The sequence below is a fragment of the Drosophila gunungcola genome (genome assembly GCF_025200985.1).
Source record: "Drosophila gunungcola strain Sukarami chromosome 3L unlocalized genomic scaffold, Dgunungcola_SK_2 000003F, whole genome shotgun sequence".
In the NCBI taxonomy this organism is placed as follows: domain Eukaryota; kingdom Metazoa; phylum Arthropoda; class Insecta; order Diptera; family Drosophilidae; genus Drosophila; species Drosophila gunungcola.
The window spans coordinates 5,835,412-5,853,058 of NW_026453179.1; the positions used below are offsets into that span (position 1 = coordinate 5,835,412).

Below are 17,647 nucleotides of genomic sequence, written 5' to 3' on the forward strand. Positions count from 1 at the left end.
AACCAATTTAGCAGTAGACATAGTGAGCACTTGAGTTCTGACACCCAACCCAACACCCAAACACCCACCTCACCCCCAAAACACTCTCTCCTTATGTCTCCCCCCACGATTAGTAACAATTATTTGCCATCTCTCGCTGTTCGAAAACAATAAATCAAGCTAAATGTATGCACTGCCCCGAAAACCCCAGCAAACAAACAGCAAATCAAAATGATCTGGGTAAATCGACATCTATGGAATATCTATAGACTAGATAATATATTCATTAGCACACACGCGAGGGGCAGAATCTGTCATTGGATTTATATTAATGAACACTTGGCACGCACATCATAAATCGCACACACAAGGCGGGTTTGAGGTCTGAGGACATCGAGGACATTAGCGGACGAACGTACCGGGGTCCCATGTAAATAATTGCCCCGGGCATTCATCATACAAAAGCAGAAGAGCAGAGAGAGGATGCCACTCCTGGTGTACATCCCACTTCCGGGCTCCATTCAGAGCGCTTTAAGCTGATCTGCCACAGCGGTCAAAGACATTCCATCCCCCATAGGATGAGAATCTCCACTCCACTAAAACGTTTTGACGATTTCCGTGTCGAGGAATTTTGCTTTTAGTTGCCCATTTAGTCATCAGCAACTATTCAATTTCGCTTCGCAACAAAATCCCTCTGACAGGGCAGGTTGACCCCGGCCCCAGCTCTCAGTAATTCCCCCATTAAATGCTCGTTGTGGCAGCAAGGCGCGCAAATCCCTTCCTCCACCTCCACTTTGGACTCTCCTAGCCCCGAGAAACCTAGCCGGCTAACCCCTTTACTTTTTGCTTATTCAGTTGGAAAGCAATCCGCTCGGACGTTAGCACCATTTGCAAGGATTGCAGGACCCTGGGCCTGTGCACTCTGCCTACAAATTGTCCTCCGCTTGCCATTTCCCACCAACTTTTTCCCACTTTTTGTCTCGCGCTCTTAAGCCAAAATGTCCAAAAGTGCTGGCCATTTTGGTGCGGCATGTGTGAATAATCGCCGGATGCCGAGAGTCCTGCAGCCTGAGCTCCACGAAAGGAATGGGAAACTGGGCACGGGAACAGGAGTCAACACATGGAAAAAATCCATTAAAATAAACTATCAATTTGTGATTTTTATATGCATTTTTATTACATTTTCATTCAAATAATTGCTTTAAATACAAATAGGGAACTAGCATTGCGTTTTCACAAAATTTCCTTTTTAAATTAAAAAACAAGAACTTTAGTGCTAAATATATTAATAAATAAATTAATTAATAAACTAGCTTTGCGTGATCAGAAATAAAAGTTATTTTTATCAATAAACAAGAAAGTTAGTATGTTTAAAAAAAAACAATATATATGTGCTTTTGCCATTGTTATAAGCAAATTCCTTTTAAAGCAATGAATATTTTTATATATATTTTTTATACCATGTGAGCCTAGTAACCCCTTCTGCTTATTTATGCAACCAGAAAAATTGGGGGAAAATAGGTAATCTCCACATTTATCCTTATATATCCCCCATCTGTGTCTCCACTAATTTGTACAAATGCCGCGCTTTCAATAAATTTGTGGTCACAAATTACCTGGACCACTGGCACGGCTGTGCGGGCTGTGGCTCCGGCCCGGAATCTGGTCTGCGGTTGCTGGCATAGTTTAAATTTGCGGCCAGCTGCACAAACAAGGGCGACCAGGAAACAGAAACCTCAGCTAAATTAATGCAAAAAGTCGCTGGCCACAAAACTAATTTGTCATGCGTTGGCCAAAGGTAGGAAATGCCCATGGACAGGGACTCAGTCCGAATTCCATTACCACCATGGGCACCATAACCATATACACCCCCAACTCGCAAGGCCAACTCAATTAAAATGCGTACAATTATGCGCCAAACGGCAAAGCCAGTAGAAACCGCACACAAATGAGCATGTTACCTTTATGGGAACTGCGAATTTGGGTATTACCCTACTACCTATGAGTAACCACAATGTACTGAAGAAGTCGCTGAAATGTATAAATGTGTTAAGTCAGTGCCACGGCCAATACAAATAATCGAAATTCGGTTTGTGTTAAAAAGTATTATTTTTTTTTTTTTATATGAAATTACAGTTTTATATTAACCTACCTTCAGTAAATTTTAAATATAAAAATAATTTTGAATCTACGATAATTTTTAATCAAAATTTCGATAAATACTTTTTGCCATATTTTGTTTAATTTTTAAAGGGATATAATACAAACTTTAAAATCATTTTTATTTAGCATAGTATCATCTAAGTTCGTTTTATTCTTCTATTAAAACCTTTCTTATCACAACCAAAGTCAGGCACAAACAGCTAGAATACTATTTAAACTTACGCAAAGCCTTAATTTTAGTAAAAGGCCTTTTATAACACGAAGCACTTCTAATAAGCCCTTAGAAAAACCGCATAAACATCTTTCATTCATTCAAACAAACTTAAATTGAGCTTAAAATGTTCGACATTTAGTGGGCACCAAGTGCCGGACACATCAAAGCCATTGTGCTCAACTACTTAGACCTGCTCCAAGTCCTCATAAGCCCCTTTTCGCTAACACACCGCACCATTACTTTCCATCGTCCTGGGAAGCGGAATGTAACCAAAAATCACGTATACGTACAGTGGCCATTAAGTAATACGAGAGCCAGCTGCACTTTGGGTCCACTTCTTTACAGCAATTACCGTTTTTTCGCACTCAGTTCGACTCAGCCCATTTCGTTCCCTTTTTGGCCAAATTCGGCCTTCAGCTTCAATTACTACACTAAGAATCAAACACTTGTAGAAAACAAAAAATATACAACGATTTTTCAAAATTACATTTAAAATTTAAAAAAAAAATAAAATTTTCTTAGCTGTAAATAATTAAATAAGTATAAAAGTAGCAATTAAAGGGACTATTTTAACCGCTTTCTTAGGGGTTAATTATACTGTAATAACCATTTTTGTTAGAGATCTGTTTTATTAATATTAGACTTTGCTTTTATCTCTTTGTTTATTCATTACCTTATGAACGGTTGTTAACTTTACCTTTATCAAATAAAAGGTTTTAAAAATATTATTTTAATTGTCCTTGTAATTGAAACTTTAATATTTGTTTGCCATTTAAATTATTTCGATATTTAAAATGCAAAACAATCTGTATTTTTAAGACAAAAGAAAACATTTCCGACAAATTAAGGGGTCTTTCTTTACTGTGTAGTTAGTTAGTGCCACCCACATGGTGAAATCAACAAGCACCGCCCACATTTGTCGCCCGACTCACTCATTTCGCTCTCTCCTCACCCACTCTGTTCTCCTTCTTCTCTCGCCCGTCTCTCTGTCTCTCTGTCTCTCCCCTCTCTCTCTCTCTCACACACTGGATGTCCTTCCGCACCCGCAGGACTACGTGACCGTGTACGATGGATACACCACACGTGACCCCATCATTTTGAAGTTCTGCGGCGGCGGTCAGGCGGTGCCGGCGGCCGTTTCCAGCGGCCCGGAGCTTTTGGTCGAGTTCAACACGTCGCCGTTTGGCACCTTCACCGGCACCTCGTCGCAGGTCCTGCCGCTCTACGGATTCCAGCTGGAGGTGAGTGGATATTCCGGATGCAGGGCTCCAAAAGGATGCAGCCACTTGATGTTGCTTTTGCCCGCCACAGGTTGAAGTTCAATTCGTGGACATCCAGAGTCCCACGTACTCGAAGAACAAGAAGCCCTGCGAGTTTTGGATTCGCGGAGCAGGCCGTGGCATCTTGGAGAGTCCCAAGCACTCGCTGGCCCCGAACTCCACGTGCCTGTACCATCTGCAGGGTCTGGGCGTCTTCAAGACCTTTGACCACCTCAGTTTGTCGCGCCGAACGAGCAGTCAATCGGGCATGCACCAGCCACTTTCCCGGTTCAAGGTGTGGATATCCATCCTGAAGTTTAACCTGGATCCGGAATTTGGCCAGATAGACGAGACATCGGTGGGGGCCATTGGAGTGCTGCAAACGCAGGAGGATTGCAGCGGCATGCTGCGCATCTGGGATGGAACTCTTAGGGATGCGCCCGTTTGCAAGGACTTGAACTGGTAGCCGCCTGGATATACTAATATATGGAAAAATATCTGATAAATGTTTTGTGTTTAGTGCCAGCGAGACGAGTAGCTACAATACCCTGGGCCACTATGCCCACAACGCCACCAATGTGATTGCCAGATTCTGCCGGGGCACTATTCCACGCACCTGCGATCGCTCCAATATCAATGAGACCTACGCCAGGCCCTGCACAATATCCGAGAGCTATGTATCCAGCAGCGATGCCATCACCCTGGAGCTGCGTAACACGGAATCCACAGTGCTGAGGTGGGTTTTCCTTTTAGTATAGTTTACAATATGGTTTCATGGTAACCCCCCTTTGTTAGACCGCTGGACTTTAAGCTGAAGTATGAGTTCATAGACCTGCATCAGGATGGTTTACCCTATGGTGGCGGCGAACATGATTGCAACCGGAAGTTCCTCAGCAGCATGATGGATCGCAAGGATCCGGCCATCTTTCGTAGTGTGCGCAACATCTTTCTGTTTGGAAGAGGAGGCACTAGGAACCTGAAATGCATCTACAAATTCGAGGCACAACGCGGCGAGAGGGTCCGAATCAAGATGAGAAAGGTGACAACCACGAATAGAGCCTGCTATTCCCGAGTGGATGAGGATATCAATCGTTCATTTTGCTATGGCGATACGAATGTCAGAATCGAGGTAGATATAAACTAGCTAAATCCAAGTTCTTTTATAATTGAATAGCTGTCCCTACAGATCTTTGAACGCCCCTATCACGATTCAATACTACTGCATCGCGGCTGCATGTGCAACTCCTCCAACCAATCCCACCTGCCTGTGGAGTACACTTCCACAAGTCGCGATGTGGAGGTGCACTTCATTGCCCAAAACATGACCACCTTGGACGATCCGGATACGGTTAATTTCGAGGGCATGTTCGAGTTTGTCAAGGCGCCGACAAGTTGCAAGGATGGTCGCCGAAAGTTCGGACCCAGTGGCACCATAGACATGACCTTTGGAGATGTAAGTAGCTACTTTAGCCTTTGATTGCATAAATTACATTTTACTTTTATCTCTTTTAGGTGGAGTGCCGCTCAAGACCATGGTTGATTGAGCCATCAAATGGCAATAAGTTCTTATATGTGAGACTGAAGGCCATATTCTTGAGCAAACACAATCCCATGAAGACACTGAACACCACCTATGTTCAAACAGACACTTGGCGATGTGAGACCAAGTCAAGGGCTGTGCTGACCACTTCGGAGGGTAATTTACTTTCCATCCTTATAATCTTAAGTCTTTAATAACTCTTAAATCGTTAAGGTCTAACCATTGTGGCCTGCCCACTGAGTCCCGACTCGAGTGCCTATGAGTTTGTGGAGATTTTCAGCTCCGGTTGGAATGAGAGACCCAACTTTGCGCTCATCAATCGATCCAGAGCCATTAGCGTGGAGTTTCTGCGTCCTGGCAATGGCGAGTACTTCTTTAATTGGATGGAATTGATTCCCAGGCCCACGCTTAGTATTGCAGGTGAGTCTTTACTTTACCTTTCTCTAAGTAGAATCGTTATTATCATTATACAATTTCGCAGAGGACTGCCAATTTAAGTGCGCAGAACTGTCTGCCTGTGTGAATGCAAGTGTTTGGTGCGATGGCGTTGTCCACTGTCCTTCCGGAGATGATGAGACCTTCCTCCAGTGCTCGGCCTTGATGAAACTGCCCGCCGAGATCCTGGCCACCCTCTGCCTGATCTTTGTGCTCTCGTGTTGTGCTTTCGCTGCCTTTGCCTACAAGTGAGTTGTATATTCAAATTTGTAATTTAATCAGTAAATAAATTAATTTCTATATTCCCTCCTTTAGGAAAATCAAACGCAAGCTGCGCGGCTCCTCGGTGCTGCAGACGCGCCTTAAATCGCTCAGCTCGATGGACACGGCCGTTTTGGATGAAAAGGAGGTGATTTGCTGACAAAGCGACAATTCTGTGCGTTACGTGGAGATCGACCGTGTGACCACGGTCTGATGCTCGACGGCCAGTAACGTGCAGAATTGTGCCCCGGAACAGACACCAGAATCGCCACCACAAGCCAACCAAACGATACAGAAACAGAAACCACAATTACAACTGACGCGAATGCGAAACGCAACAATGAAACGATCAAATGAAAAGGCAACTCTTTTTCGAAATCAAAACCAAAAGCAAAACCAAAAACCAAACCAAACCAGAATCAAAATCAAAATCGTTCACCTGTTTTTTAAAATGCATTTATATGAGAGCGAATCCGTTACAGATCGCAGGATTTCGTTGGTTCTATTTGTATTAACCTCTATTTTATAGATCGCAAGACTCGGATGACTCGTGTCCTTTTTTTTTAGTGTCGCGCAATTTTATAAGCAATTTTCTAGGCCTAGGATTTTTTGTATGAATTTCTGATATGATTTCCCAACTCGACCCACACTGTACATACTAACGATTGCGTAACACAAAAGGACGATGACGAGGACGAGGACGAGGACCAGAAATCGGACAGATCTGACCAGTTAATACTTCCACTAGGTTCGTGTATTTGGTTCCAACAGAGTACTCATAGACCTATGTAGATACAACTGTTTCCTAATAGCCTTTAAGTGTATCGTACTATGCTAATCAAACCGACTAAGCGAGTTCAGATGGGAGGGGTTAGTTTTTTTGGGGAATGTTTCAGAAACTCCCACAGCATTTATTATGCGGCGCACAAAACCAAAAAAAAAAGTAATGAAACAAAATAAAACAAATGGTAAAAATCCAAAGGAGTAAGCGGATGGAAGTGAGATTAATCGACAATTCCAAGTGTAGATCGTAAGTGGAACATGTTTTACATTTTAAGATTGATGGATGGCATCGTAAACGTAATTTAGTCGCCAGGGGGACGAAGCAGTGGTTAGTCGAATATGTCAATATATATAGAAGCTAGATGAATTCGTTAGTTGTTTAATAGACGTTGTAGTGATCATGGATAATATCAGCATAATCAAAGCTAAATCAAGCCAACAACTTAGTGGTATCTCGTCGTATTCAAAGTACTCAAAACCCCAGTCGAATCGCAGTCATTCAGTCAGCTCACGCCCATTGTTGTTAATGTTGTTGTCTCCAAAGTGCACAGTTCGCTCCATGACACATCATCTAGCGCCTGCTCCCTCACCACCAAACCAATTCAATTCAAAACCAATCCAATCTTTGCATGGTAGTCCTCGTATGTTGGCTCTGGGCTCAATGGCAGCTGACTTAATCGCATCCTTTTCTATTTTGTATTCTCTCTTTGAACATCCCTGTTTGTGTCGAAGAAAAAAGCCGTCGTTGAGACCAAGATCTAAGGCTCGGGGATCAAAGCAGAGCAAAGCAAAGCAAAGCCAAGTACCCGGGCTGGCCAAAAAGGAGGGAGCAGGGATCAGGGACTCCGAAAAGACAGCTCAGCAGAGTGTGAATCAGTCGAAATGCTATTTTTGTTGATACTCTTCTTCATTTTAAGAACTGTAAATAAAACAAATAGAAGCTGTATGATATTAACAATTTTACATTGAGCGTTTTATTTGTCATTAAACTGTACTCCTCATTTGCACTCTCAAATAGTGAACATGTTTTGATATCGAATCAAACTCAGACAATAAACGTTAAAATCTATTCTTTTGTAACTTGGTGGTAACTTATTTCAATTACTAATAGCGAACAAAAGGACAGGAGGTGCATAATTTTAGAACCTGCAGCCTGCAGCTGATTACATTCAAGCGTAAATAATTATATTAAACCAAACGTAAAGCTCAACTACTAAACTAATTGAAATCAAATTAAATATTAAAAGCATAACAAGTTATTAGCGAAACTGCCCAAATAAAAAACAATTGAAAACATTTCTGTCGTAACATAGATTAAAAGCGCTGATCTTGAAACCGAACTGAAACCGGATGATTATCGCCAGCAGAGTAGATTTTTAAATTTTAAATTAGTTTAAACTAAAACATAACTGATAATTAAAACTGAACACGGTAAACCAGCATGACTAAATAATTCGAATGTTGAAAAAAATCATATCAGATTCTAAAATGATATTAAAATTAAATGGAAATACTGAACAACTCAATAAACGAGCATTTAAATCCCCAAACAAACTGCATGAGAACATTATTTAATACATAACTTTTTACAGCGCAACGGACACGCCAACAATAAACTAATTAAATTGTAAATAGGCACAGGCTTAGGTATATAAACAAATATACGCACTGATAAGTGTCTACATATCCATTGAATAAAAGGGGAAGTCAAAGAGAAATAAAAAAAAAATTCTGGTTTACATCCCAATTTGAAATTTAATAAGTTTAGTCCTTTAAATACGTGGGAAATTGAGTGTCCTCGGATGGAGGGGCTGGTATGGTTACTCCACCAGTGTCGACAGCTGGCTCATGGGGCAACGAATCCACACTCTCCAGCGGCATAAAACAGTCTGCTGATATCTAAACTTATTCAAAGTTAAATTAACAATTTGCAAGGGTAGTAAGGTAAGCTCACCTCGCCATTCTTGTCGCCCAACTTGCGTGGATACTTGAATCCGGCGGCCCGTGTGGCATCCATGGAGTCCTCACAATTCGTGATCAAGCCCTTTCGATGATCCTGCTTGTGGGCTTGCAAACGTTCGGCATTAATAGAAGTAAAGCTGCAGAGATCGCAGCACAGATCTCGATATGCGTCGGCATGATTAAGGCGCATATGACGCTTTAGGGCATTAGCCTGGATGCAAAAATACTCGCATTGGCTGCATTTTAGGCTACTCCTGGTCTCCTGACTATCGTGGCGCTGTCGATGTTTGTGCAGTACACTGGGATCCCGAGTGGAGAACTTGCACTCGCCGCATTGTAGCGGTTTTTCGCCTGTGTGCTGACGCATGTGGATCTGGGAAAAGAATTAAGTTAGCTTCCTAAGCTCCCACAATAAACCCAAAGACTTACTATCAAACTAGCCTTTCGCGCCGTCTTTTTGCCGCAAACATTGCAGATAAATGGCTTGATTTTGTTGTGCACAGTTTTCACATGCTTGGAGAGCGTCTTGCCATTGACAAACTTTCGATTGCAAATCTCGCAGGTCTTCTCCGCATAGTATTTGTTCTTTTTGGCCGCCGGTGGAGGAGCTGTAGGCTGTGCGGCCATCTCCCCGGGCTGCTCCTTGAGTTTCCTCCTGCGTTGGACGGCAGCCAGCGAGCGGAGCACCCTGGGCCGCCACTTTTTGTGAACCCGCATGTGTCTCCAAACAAGAGCGGATATGGGTGACTTGTAGTTGCAATTGAGGGCGGGACACTCCAGAAGATCCACATCCACCTGATGAGTTTTCCATAGGTGAGCCGAGCACCGCCGCCAGTTGGGCAGCTCCAATCCACACTCGCAACAGGAGAAGCTGCCGCCTTTGTGGCAACTGGAGTGGAGCTGCATTTTCGCAGCATCCTGGAACTTGAAGGGGCAGTCCTTGCCCAGGGAGCACCTTAAACGAATGGGGGATTTGCAAGGGATTTCTCAGGATTTACTGTGAATACCTACGGCTCCAGCATAGTGGCCCTCAAAACCAGTCGGAAATCCTTAAAAGGCATGGGCTGCAGTTCACTTGGCGTTGGATTTGGATCATCCAGTGGCTCCTCAATGGTTTGTTTATCCTGGTTAGTCTTACCGGCTGCTGTTTGTTGTTTAATTGAAGTCTTCGCTGTTTTGCTTTTGGCCGCGGGCACTGCAATGGGCTCGTAGCCGTGGAAATACACCATGTGTCCACGGAGATCCTCCTGGAGATCATATTGTCGTAGGCATAAGCTGCACACATAAACAATACGTGGAGATTTATCCATCTCACATTTAATTTGGGATTTGGAGTAACAGAACAGCAACAACTTGTTTGCAAAATTATTCAAGTGTTTTTCTACACTGGAGATATGAGCACTCTAAAAAGTATCGACTATCGAAATTCGAATGTGTGATTAGCTTTAGAACAATATTAGCTTGGTACAATTTTTAGAACATTTACTCCTCTTGTAAATTGGTGGAACATTTTCAAATCGTTTGGTTTTGCAATAATATATTATAAGATGAAGGATTAACAACATAATAATAAAAAAAAACAAGTGACCAACATTATATATTTTGTTTGTCATATCGAAACGTAGCTTTTTATTTTAACCAAATAATTAAATTCTTAGATGTTAAATTTATCATGTTTTGGTCGTAATATATTTGTACACTTAAAATAAAAACAAAAATCATCGAAACATTTAAATAAAAATAACATACAATTTAAATAGTCTATATAAACATATGTTATAACTAAAAAATAATTCAAACCTTACATACTGTATGACCCTATTTTACGTTTAGTATATTATCCAGTGCAATGTGGTATATTAAGCCGCTCCCGCTACGGCCACACTGGCTGTGCGACTTCTATGCAGTTTTCAATAGGAATTAGCGTGTACATTTTCGCAAATTAATAGGCCAAAAAGAAGTCTCGGAGTTTCCTAAAATGGGCAGCGCGCTGGAAAACTATGTGAATCAGGTGCGCACGCTGAGTGCATCCGGTAAGTTGGCCAACCGGCGATGCGGGAAACGCAAAACCCGTACTCGCCGCCCTTTGTTTTGTTATTTATGCGAACTTCGACTGATCTTGGTGGCGGCTTTCATCTCAGGAAGCTATCGGGAGCTGGCCGAGGAGCTGCCGGAGACGCTATCCCTGCTGGCCCGCAACTGGAGCATCCTGGACAACGTGCTGGAGACCCTCGACATGCAGCAGCACTCGCTGGGCGTGCTCTATGTGCTCCTGGCGAAGCTGCACAGTGCATCCACCGCGAATCCGGAGCCGGTGCAGCTCATCCTGCTGATGCGGGACTTTGTGCAGCGCAACAATGCGGAGCAGCTGCGGTTTGCCGTGTGCGCCTGTGGGTTATATACTCCTTCTACTGCCCCTTAAACACACCAAGTCAACTCTCTATCCTCTGCCCACAGTCTACGAAACATGCCATCTGTTCACCGAGTTTGTGGTCCAAAAGAACCTCAGCATCGTGGGCATACGGATCCTTTCGCGCGCCATCGACCAGATCCGACAGTTGGACACCCAGCTAACGCCCATCCATGCCGATCTCTGCCTGCTCAGTCTGAAGGCGAAACACTTCAGTGTGGTGCTGCACTATCTGGACACGGACATCACGGACATCTCCACCGTGGCCGCCGAGTGCAAGACGCAGCAGCAGCAGCAGTCCCAGCACACGGTGGTGAGGCTCAAAATTCACCCGAGAACCCTATAAACTCATAGTTGTGTCCACCGTTTTTAGGATGCCAACAACGATGCCAAGTACTTCTTGCTGTATTACTACTACGGCGGTATGATCTACACGGCGGTGAAGAACTACGAACGTGCCCTGTACTTCTTCGAGGTCTGCATCACCACTCCAGCCATGGCCATGTCGCACATCATGCTGGAAGCCTACAAAAAGTTTCTCATGGTTTCACTCATCGTTGAGGGCAAGGTGACATTGCTAGCAGATTAGATCCTGCCATATATAAACCTAATCTTGTAATCTATCGGTTGTAGATAGCGTATATACCAAAAAACACACAGGTTATTGGCCGTTTCATGAAGCCGATGGCCAATCACTACCACGACCTGGTCAATGTGTACGCCAATTCGTCCAGCGAAGAGCTGCGCATCATCATACTCAAGTACAGTGAAGCATTTACGCGTGATAACAACATGGGTCTGGCCAAGCAGGCAAGTATTTGAAAAGTCCAATTGGTTAAGAAACTAGTAATGACCATTCTTATTATTTAAAGCTTATTTGTTTGGCTGTCTTAGTTACTAGACATTCAACTAATTTGTTTACATAAAATAAGCATACGTCCAGGTTTTGTCAATTAAAAGATATGACTATTACAATTATTCTGAAAGATCAAAGAATAACAAAAGAATTTTTAAAAATAAAAAAGGAGATTTTTAATTGAGACGTATAAATACTTTCAAGGCGGAACAATGCCATAAACCATACTTTTAATGCTTTTTGTCGTTCATAATAAACAAAATATTTAAATTTATGCGGAAAGGTGAGCAAAGTTAATATCGTACACGGTATAAAATCATTTCCGGTCGCGCTGAAATAACGTCGTAGTGTTGCTAAATAATACTTTATTTATTTATGTGCTGATATAGGCAATGGAAAATATTAAATATATTTTATTGGCTTTTAGGTGGCCACATCCTTGTACAAGCGGAACATCCAGCGGCTAACGAAAACCTTCTTGACCCTCTCCCTAAGCGATGTGGCCAGTCGTGTCCAGCTGTCCAGTGCAGTTGAAGCAGAGCGTTACATCCTCAACATGGTGAGGGATTTCATGTTTAATCTAATGCTTAACTTAAAGCAACTAAAAATTTAATCTTAGATCAAATCGGGTGAAATTTATGCCAGCATTAATCAAAAGGATGGCATGGTGTTGTTCAAAGATGATCCAGAGAAATACAATTCTCCAGACATGTTCCTCAACGTGCAAACGAACATAACTCAGGTTCTGGAACAAGTTAAACAAATCAACAAAATGGAGGAGGAGATTATATTGAACCCTCTGGTAGGTTTAAAACTATTTTATGGGAAATTCTTAATTAATTCATATCAATCCTGTTTTTGCAGTATGTGAAAAAGGCACTTGGCAGCCAGGATGATGATCTTACGTCGCAGCATCCAAAGACTTTCTCGGGGTGAGGTATTCAATCTGTATCTACTAAGAAAAGTTTATAATTTACGTTTCTATTACAGCGATCCCACAGATTGATGATGCCACCGCCGCAAATCCACCAGAAGCAGCCTGCTGCTTTCATTTCTACGCTCATCCAATCCCCAACATCGTTTTCCACATCTTGTCGCAGCAGCGAGGCCCTGGGCCCGAAAGCTGAGGACTCCTGCAGTCCGTACTCATCCAGCTACCACAACAACAAACTGCGCTCTAATTGCAAATTTATAGATGAACATGCTATTTTAAATAAACTATGTATAAATCTATGACTAAGTCAGGGGTTCCTTATCACATTCTTGATTGACTCACAAATTATACGTCTCGATACTGCAACGATAAGGCTGTTGTGCCTTTTCTACGCATCGATCAGGCGACATTTACTGTCCCGACCGGTTAAGTGCTTTGTACTTGCCCCCAATCTACCTTAATTGCTGTTCAGCTATCGTTCAAGTCACTTTATTTACAATATCAATGTACATGTAACCTAACCTTAGGGCAAAATCAAACAATTAATTGACTAGAGGACCAGCGTTAAATTTAGTTAATTTCTACTCGTAAGCCTAGTTTCGTGTATTTATGTCTAATTGCTTTTTTGTTTATATATGTATCAACAGGCGTCTAACATTTTTTGCCGTGCGAGTGGGTGGTTTGCAGCTGCTGCGTCTCGTGCTCCGAACGCCCGAATTAAAACCGGAGCTCCGACGTCGCACTGAGATTCTCGCGCCTCTCATAGCCAGCTGCTGGTGATGGTGCTGGTGCTGCTGCCTCTGCCGCTGCGCCCATCCTAACCGGTTTTCATGGCGTCTAGCTCCATGATGGAGGTCTTCAGCGGCTGTGCGGTGGATATCGGAACCGCTGATACCTCGCTGTTGAGACTGCGATACAGCTTGTGGACCACATTGAAGAAAATGAAGCACAGAATGAGCACTAGCAGCGACATAAATACGTAGGCCAAGACCAGCGGTGTGTCCGAAATGGGATCCAGCATGGCGATCCGTTTTTGCATACACAAATATATATGTCGGAGAGTATGTTTCAAAATATTGTGTTGTGACTTTGTACTCGCTTCCCCAAAATATTGTGGATGAGTGTATTCCAGACAGCTCAGGTTCAGGTAAAGAGACGGGGCGGAACGCGTATGTTAATTAGCCACTCGAGCATATATAGCATGTATATGATATTCTGGAACTGTGACCGCGTCGGCGTTTCGCGTGTACGTCGCTTGACACCTGCCCGAGAACTGAAACGAGCGAGCGCGCGTTAAATGAATGGAACTTTGCTTGGCATTACGTATACGCTTCGTTGCTAGACTGCTGGCGTTGTGTAGATGTTGTTACTTGTTGTGCGTCCAGTTTTATTTTTTCACTTTTGATAAGCTTCTTGTGCAATGGAATCTGTAAGTTGGGCCAAGATTAGAAACGTTTCTCAGTTCGGAGTTCCTCTCGATCGGGAGCCGCTCTCCACATCTGAGCAGCCCTTTCGGGGACCAGCTTTATTTATAACCCATATATGTAGGAATTCCAGTTGTATTCATATTCGCCTTGCAATCAAATCAACAACGTTGCCTTCTTAATTGGTCGCGTCAATAAAGAACGAAATGGCGTCAAGCAAATTGCTTCGGGTCTCTCGTGGTGGCGAGCTTTGGTATGGGGATCCAGTGATTTCGGCAATTAGGCACGATAGCCACGCCAACGGCTCGGTCTGGAGAGGTTTTTATCTATTGATAACGAATATTATAGTCAGAATGATAAGCCCCAAAAAATGCGGCCCATACAAAATAAGATTGTGGGACATGGGCGTAGTCATAAAATATTTACATTTCAGTTGTTTTTAACACTTAACTTACTACTTTTAAGTATTTAATTTTGAAAATTGGCCTTTTTATGTGGATTTGTTTCAGAACCGGAAATTCCCATTATTTGATTTTATTTTTAAAAGCGCCATATTTATTTTAAAGTATTATAATCTCACTTCCATTTCAAAATCAACTATATCAAAATCAACCAAGAATTAAATTTATATGTTGCCATAAATTCTTTGAAAATTCGATCTTATTTTTAAACATTCAATAGGGAAACCCTTCCATGCTTTTTCAAAACCTTAAATAACCTTTGTTCGTTACTAAGCCCCTGCTTGGATACATCCCCACTCCATTGCTCCACTGACATTCACCTTCGTTGTCACGCGATTTCCATAAGCTGGCGTGAGCTCAGGGCCCGACCCACTAACCCACCCGTTGACCCTGGAACCTCCACCCCATTGATCTTTGTATACAATTTAATAAAACGAGTTATACCACATTACAGCAGCCAGTAAAAGAGGGCCTATAACCCCCCTATCCCATAGACACCACACCCTTAATCCGGCAGCCGGGAGCTCCGTCGCGTGCTGACGGGACGACAGGCGGCACCGTTATCCGTACACTGGGCACCTTGGGCATCCTGGGCTTCCCTGGCCTCCAGGATCACGTCGTTCAGGGTCAGCTGCGTCCGGCTATCGGGCCTCGGTTCCGGCCGCCTTTGATTGCACTTGAGCATGACTTTGAGACGCGGGATCTTGGAGAGGTGGTCAAAGTACCGGACTATGTGTACGGACCCCGAGGGCCGGGGCTCTACGGCAGCGCATACGGGCTCATCCCGGCAGTTGCACAAGAAACTAACGGGCCTGCGACTGGAACTCACATCGAACTCCGCGCTGACCAGATAGCACGGCTCCAGGGACAACACTATCCGCAGGACTGTAGAGGAAACAAACCCAGAAGGAAGAGCTGGCCGAGCAAGTGCCTCACCGGCGCAGAGCTTACCCGAGGAGGACTCCAGGATCTGGGACCTGTTCTGGATCCAAAGGGAGCGCAGGCTCGGCTGATTGGAGCGTGGGTGCCGGAGCGAGCTCTCCAGGAATTCTCGCATGGTCATCGCATGGTTGGAGTGACGCAGTCCCATTAGCTGTTGATGCGATACTCCGGGCAGGGCGGCCAGTGGCAGGTTGTCGTACACAGAGACGTAGATCTTGTGGCTTATATAGACCACCACGAAGCACAGGATGACAATGAGCAGCCCAATCAGCAGATAGGTGAACAGTGTGGGTATAAAGAAGATGACGTCCAGAAACATGGGGCCGCTGCTCCGAAAGTGCTAGCTCACTGACAGGATACGCAAATCTACAGAGAGGGTTTCGGGAATCCATGGGAGTGGCCTCGATTCGCTTGATTTTTGCAACATCTATGTAAATGTATTTATTTCTTAGTTTCTTTTTTGGATTTTTTTGTTCATTTTTTGTCGTTTGTTTTGTTGTCAGTTTTTTATAGTTTTCTGCCTTGGTTTTTTACATACGATTTTACAATGATAATATTATGCTTGTAATTTAATTGTATTCCACTTGATCTCCATTTATTTTACTGTCAGCATTTCGGTTTAATGTTTATTTTTGCAATGCCCTCTTTATATCTTTCCCTTTTTTTTGTTTTTTCCTAACCCGCCGGCGGGTTCCATCAACGCCCCAAGTGGGCGTGGTCTGCACACGGCGCAGACCCCTTAAAAATTTTCTAGGCTCAACCTTTTGCATTTTGCTCATGTACTAACAGTGTTTCATAGCTCAAAAGTCAATACAGACTTCGTGCTACATGCTTCTGCATATTCTGTAAAATTGTCAAAATTGTAGCTTTTAAGTGCATTTTGCAATCGCCTTATTTTTCTCAAGTAATTTTGCGATTTATATTTCATCATGACCGTGTGTCTGTGGGTGGATGAGGGTGCATGTGTGTGTGTGATATAGCAACAGCTAAAGATAATGCTTCATGATCTATCGAGCAGATATAAGCTTTACAAATATATACACATAAATTGTTTTGTTGGCTGCTTTTTTCTGAGTGCTGTAAATGCAACTTCTCGTTTGGGTAATATTCATTTGTACACACAGATACACACGCACACACACACCCAGCACACGCGCACACACCCAGACTCTGCGACTAAATATATATTTTAAATTCTTGTAAAGTTATCTTCTCGTTAGCTGGCAGTTGTTAGAAATGCCTAGTACATCAGTTTCAAATTTAAACATTAGAGGTATCCCATGAACTAATTACTACTAATCAAAATTTTTTCCAATTTTTTTTTAACGTAGAAGCATTTTTAAATAATATAATTTATCTTGATTGATAAAATTCTTGAATCAAAAACAATGATTTAATCGCCTCTGGTTTCACATAAATGTAATTTCCTAATATGATAACAATTTTGTAAAAAGATGTCGAAATTAATTTTTAAACAGGAATACCTCTAGTATAACAGCTTAAACTAGGCATTTGCTGTGCTCAAGCTTAAATTAGTTATTAAAGAAATCATAAAACTAGGTTTAGAATACGAAACATCGTTCAATGAAGAAACAAGAAACATGTGGAAAAATATGAATTTTCCTTTGATTTTAATATTTAATTAAATAGTTTTGACACGCTGACTTCATGTGCTCTGCGTTCACGTTTAAAAATAATTTACTAAAATTAAAATTAAAATGGTTAATTAATTGCTGCCGTTGTGTTTTTGTTCTAGACAAAAAATAACGAATCATACAAGCGAAATACAATTTTTCATTCTTTCCTATTTTTGCCATGACTTTATGCCTCGTATGAGAGTGTGTGAGTTAGTGTGTCTGTGTTTTGTGCCTGTGTGTGTTGCCTTTTTTGTTTGTTTTTTTTTTTTTTAAACACATATATTCATCTCGTTTATTTCTTTGTTAAAAAACATTCAGATGTCTGTTGGATATTTAATGAAACGTTTTTGTTTTTGGGGAGGCAGCATGTTCCATAAGTTATACAAA

General features: G+C 42.4%; 5 protein-coding genes across 15 annotated transcripts in view; 2 read left to right on the forward strand and 3 right to left on the reverse strand.

Annotated features, from left to right (window-relative positions):
* Nucleotides 1-7,921, forward strand: part of LOC128258058 (uncharacterized) — a 59,428-nt gene extending 51,507 nt beyond the window's left edge. For 8 of the 9 annotated variants that reach the window (XM_052989440.1, XM_052989438.1, XM_052989439.1 and 5 more), the window contains 10 exons: nt 3,406-3,597; nt 3,668-4,077; nt 4,136-4,351; nt 4,411-4,744; nt 4,802-5,068; nt 5,128-5,311; nt 5,369-5,575; nt 5,637-5,838; nt 5,906-5,999; nt 7,367-7,921. In XM_052989440.1, the coding sequence (XP_052845400.1) occupies nt 3,406-3,597; nt 3,668-4,077; nt 4,136-4,351; nt 4,411-4,744; nt 4,802-5,068; nt 5,128-5,311; nt 5,369-5,575; nt 5,637-5,838; nt 5,906-5,999; nt 7,367-7,396 (2,136 nt within the window). In that variant the 3' untranslated portion in view covers nt 7,397-7,921. Of the gene's footprint in view, nt 1-3,405; nt 3,598-3,667; nt 4,078-4,135; nt 4,352-4,410; nt 4,745-4,801; nt 5,073-5,127; nt 5,312-5,368; nt 5,576-5,636; nt 5,839-5,905; nt 6,000-7,366 lie in introns of those variants that run through there. The other variant, XM_052989443.1, reaches the window with a different exon arrangement.
* A 140-nt stretch (nt 7,922-8,061) lies between these two features.
* Nucleotides 8,062-9,989, reverse strand: LOC128258073 (zinc finger protein 583). 2 transcript variants are annotated; one of them, XM_052989465.1, is made up of 4 exons: nt 9,608-9,989; nt 9,026-9,551; nt 8,589-8,969; nt 8,062-8,533 (listed from the first exon to the last, which is right to left on the reverse strand). In XM_052989465.1, the coding sequence occupies exons 1-4, from the start codon at nt 9,904-9,906 to the stop codon at nt 8,399-8,401; spliced, it is 1,341 nt and encodes a 446-aa protein (XP_052845425.1). In that variant the 5' UTR covers nt 9,907-9,989; the 3' UTR covers nt 8,062-8,398. The 2 variants fall into 2 exon arrangements, with proteins under 2 accessions (XP_052845425.1, XP_052845426.1); XM_052989466.1 differs by lacking the exon at nt 8,062-8,533 and having other exon boundaries at nt 8,715-8,990; nt 9,022-9,551.
* Nucleotides 9,990-10,459: 470 nt separating this feature from the next.
* On the forward strand, nt 10,460-13,102 carry LOC128258071 (COP9 signalosome complex subunit 3). Of its 2 annotated transcripts, none has more exons than XM_052989463.1 (9): nt 10,460-10,629; nt 10,738-10,986; nt 11,054-11,319; nt 11,380-11,574; nt 11,640-11,816; nt 12,290-12,421; nt 12,482-12,664; nt 12,727-12,794; nt 12,853-13,102. In XM_052989463.1, the coding sequence occupies exons 1-9, from the start codon at nt 10,575-10,577 to the stop codon at nt 12,866-12,868; spliced, it is 1,341 nt and encodes a 446-aa protein (XP_052845423.1). In that variant the 5' UTR covers nt 10,460-10,574; the 3' UTR covers nt 12,869-13,102. The 2 variants fall into 2 exon arrangements, with proteins under 2 accessions (XP_052845423.1, XP_052845424.1); XM_052989464.1 differs by having other exon boundaries at nt 10,461-10,629; nt 11,054-11,316.
* A 167-nt stretch (nt 13,103-13,269) lies between these two features.
* LOC128258084 (uncharacterized) lies at nt 13,270-14,073 on the reverse strand. The gene has a single exon (XM_052989484.1). It carries the CDS (start codon nt 13,833-13,835, stop codon nt 13,614-13,616), a length of 222 nt encoding a protein of 73 aa, XP_052845444.1. The 5' UTR covers nt 13,836-14,073; the 3' UTR covers nt 13,270-13,613.
* Nucleotides 14,074-14,719: 646 nt separating this feature from the next.
* Nucleotides 14,720-16,100, reverse strand: LOC128258081 (uncharacterized). Its single transcript, XM_052989480.1, has 2 exons — nt 15,633-16,100; nt 14,720-15,566 (listed from the first exon to the last, which is right to left on the reverse strand). Exons 1-2 carry the CDS (start codon nt 15,940-15,942, stop codon nt 15,187-15,189), a joined length of 690 nt encoding a protein of 229 aa, XP_052845440.1. The 5' UTR covers nt 15,943-16,100; the 3' UTR covers nt 14,720-15,186.
* Nucleotides 16,101-17,647: the final 1,547 nt, after the last annotated feature.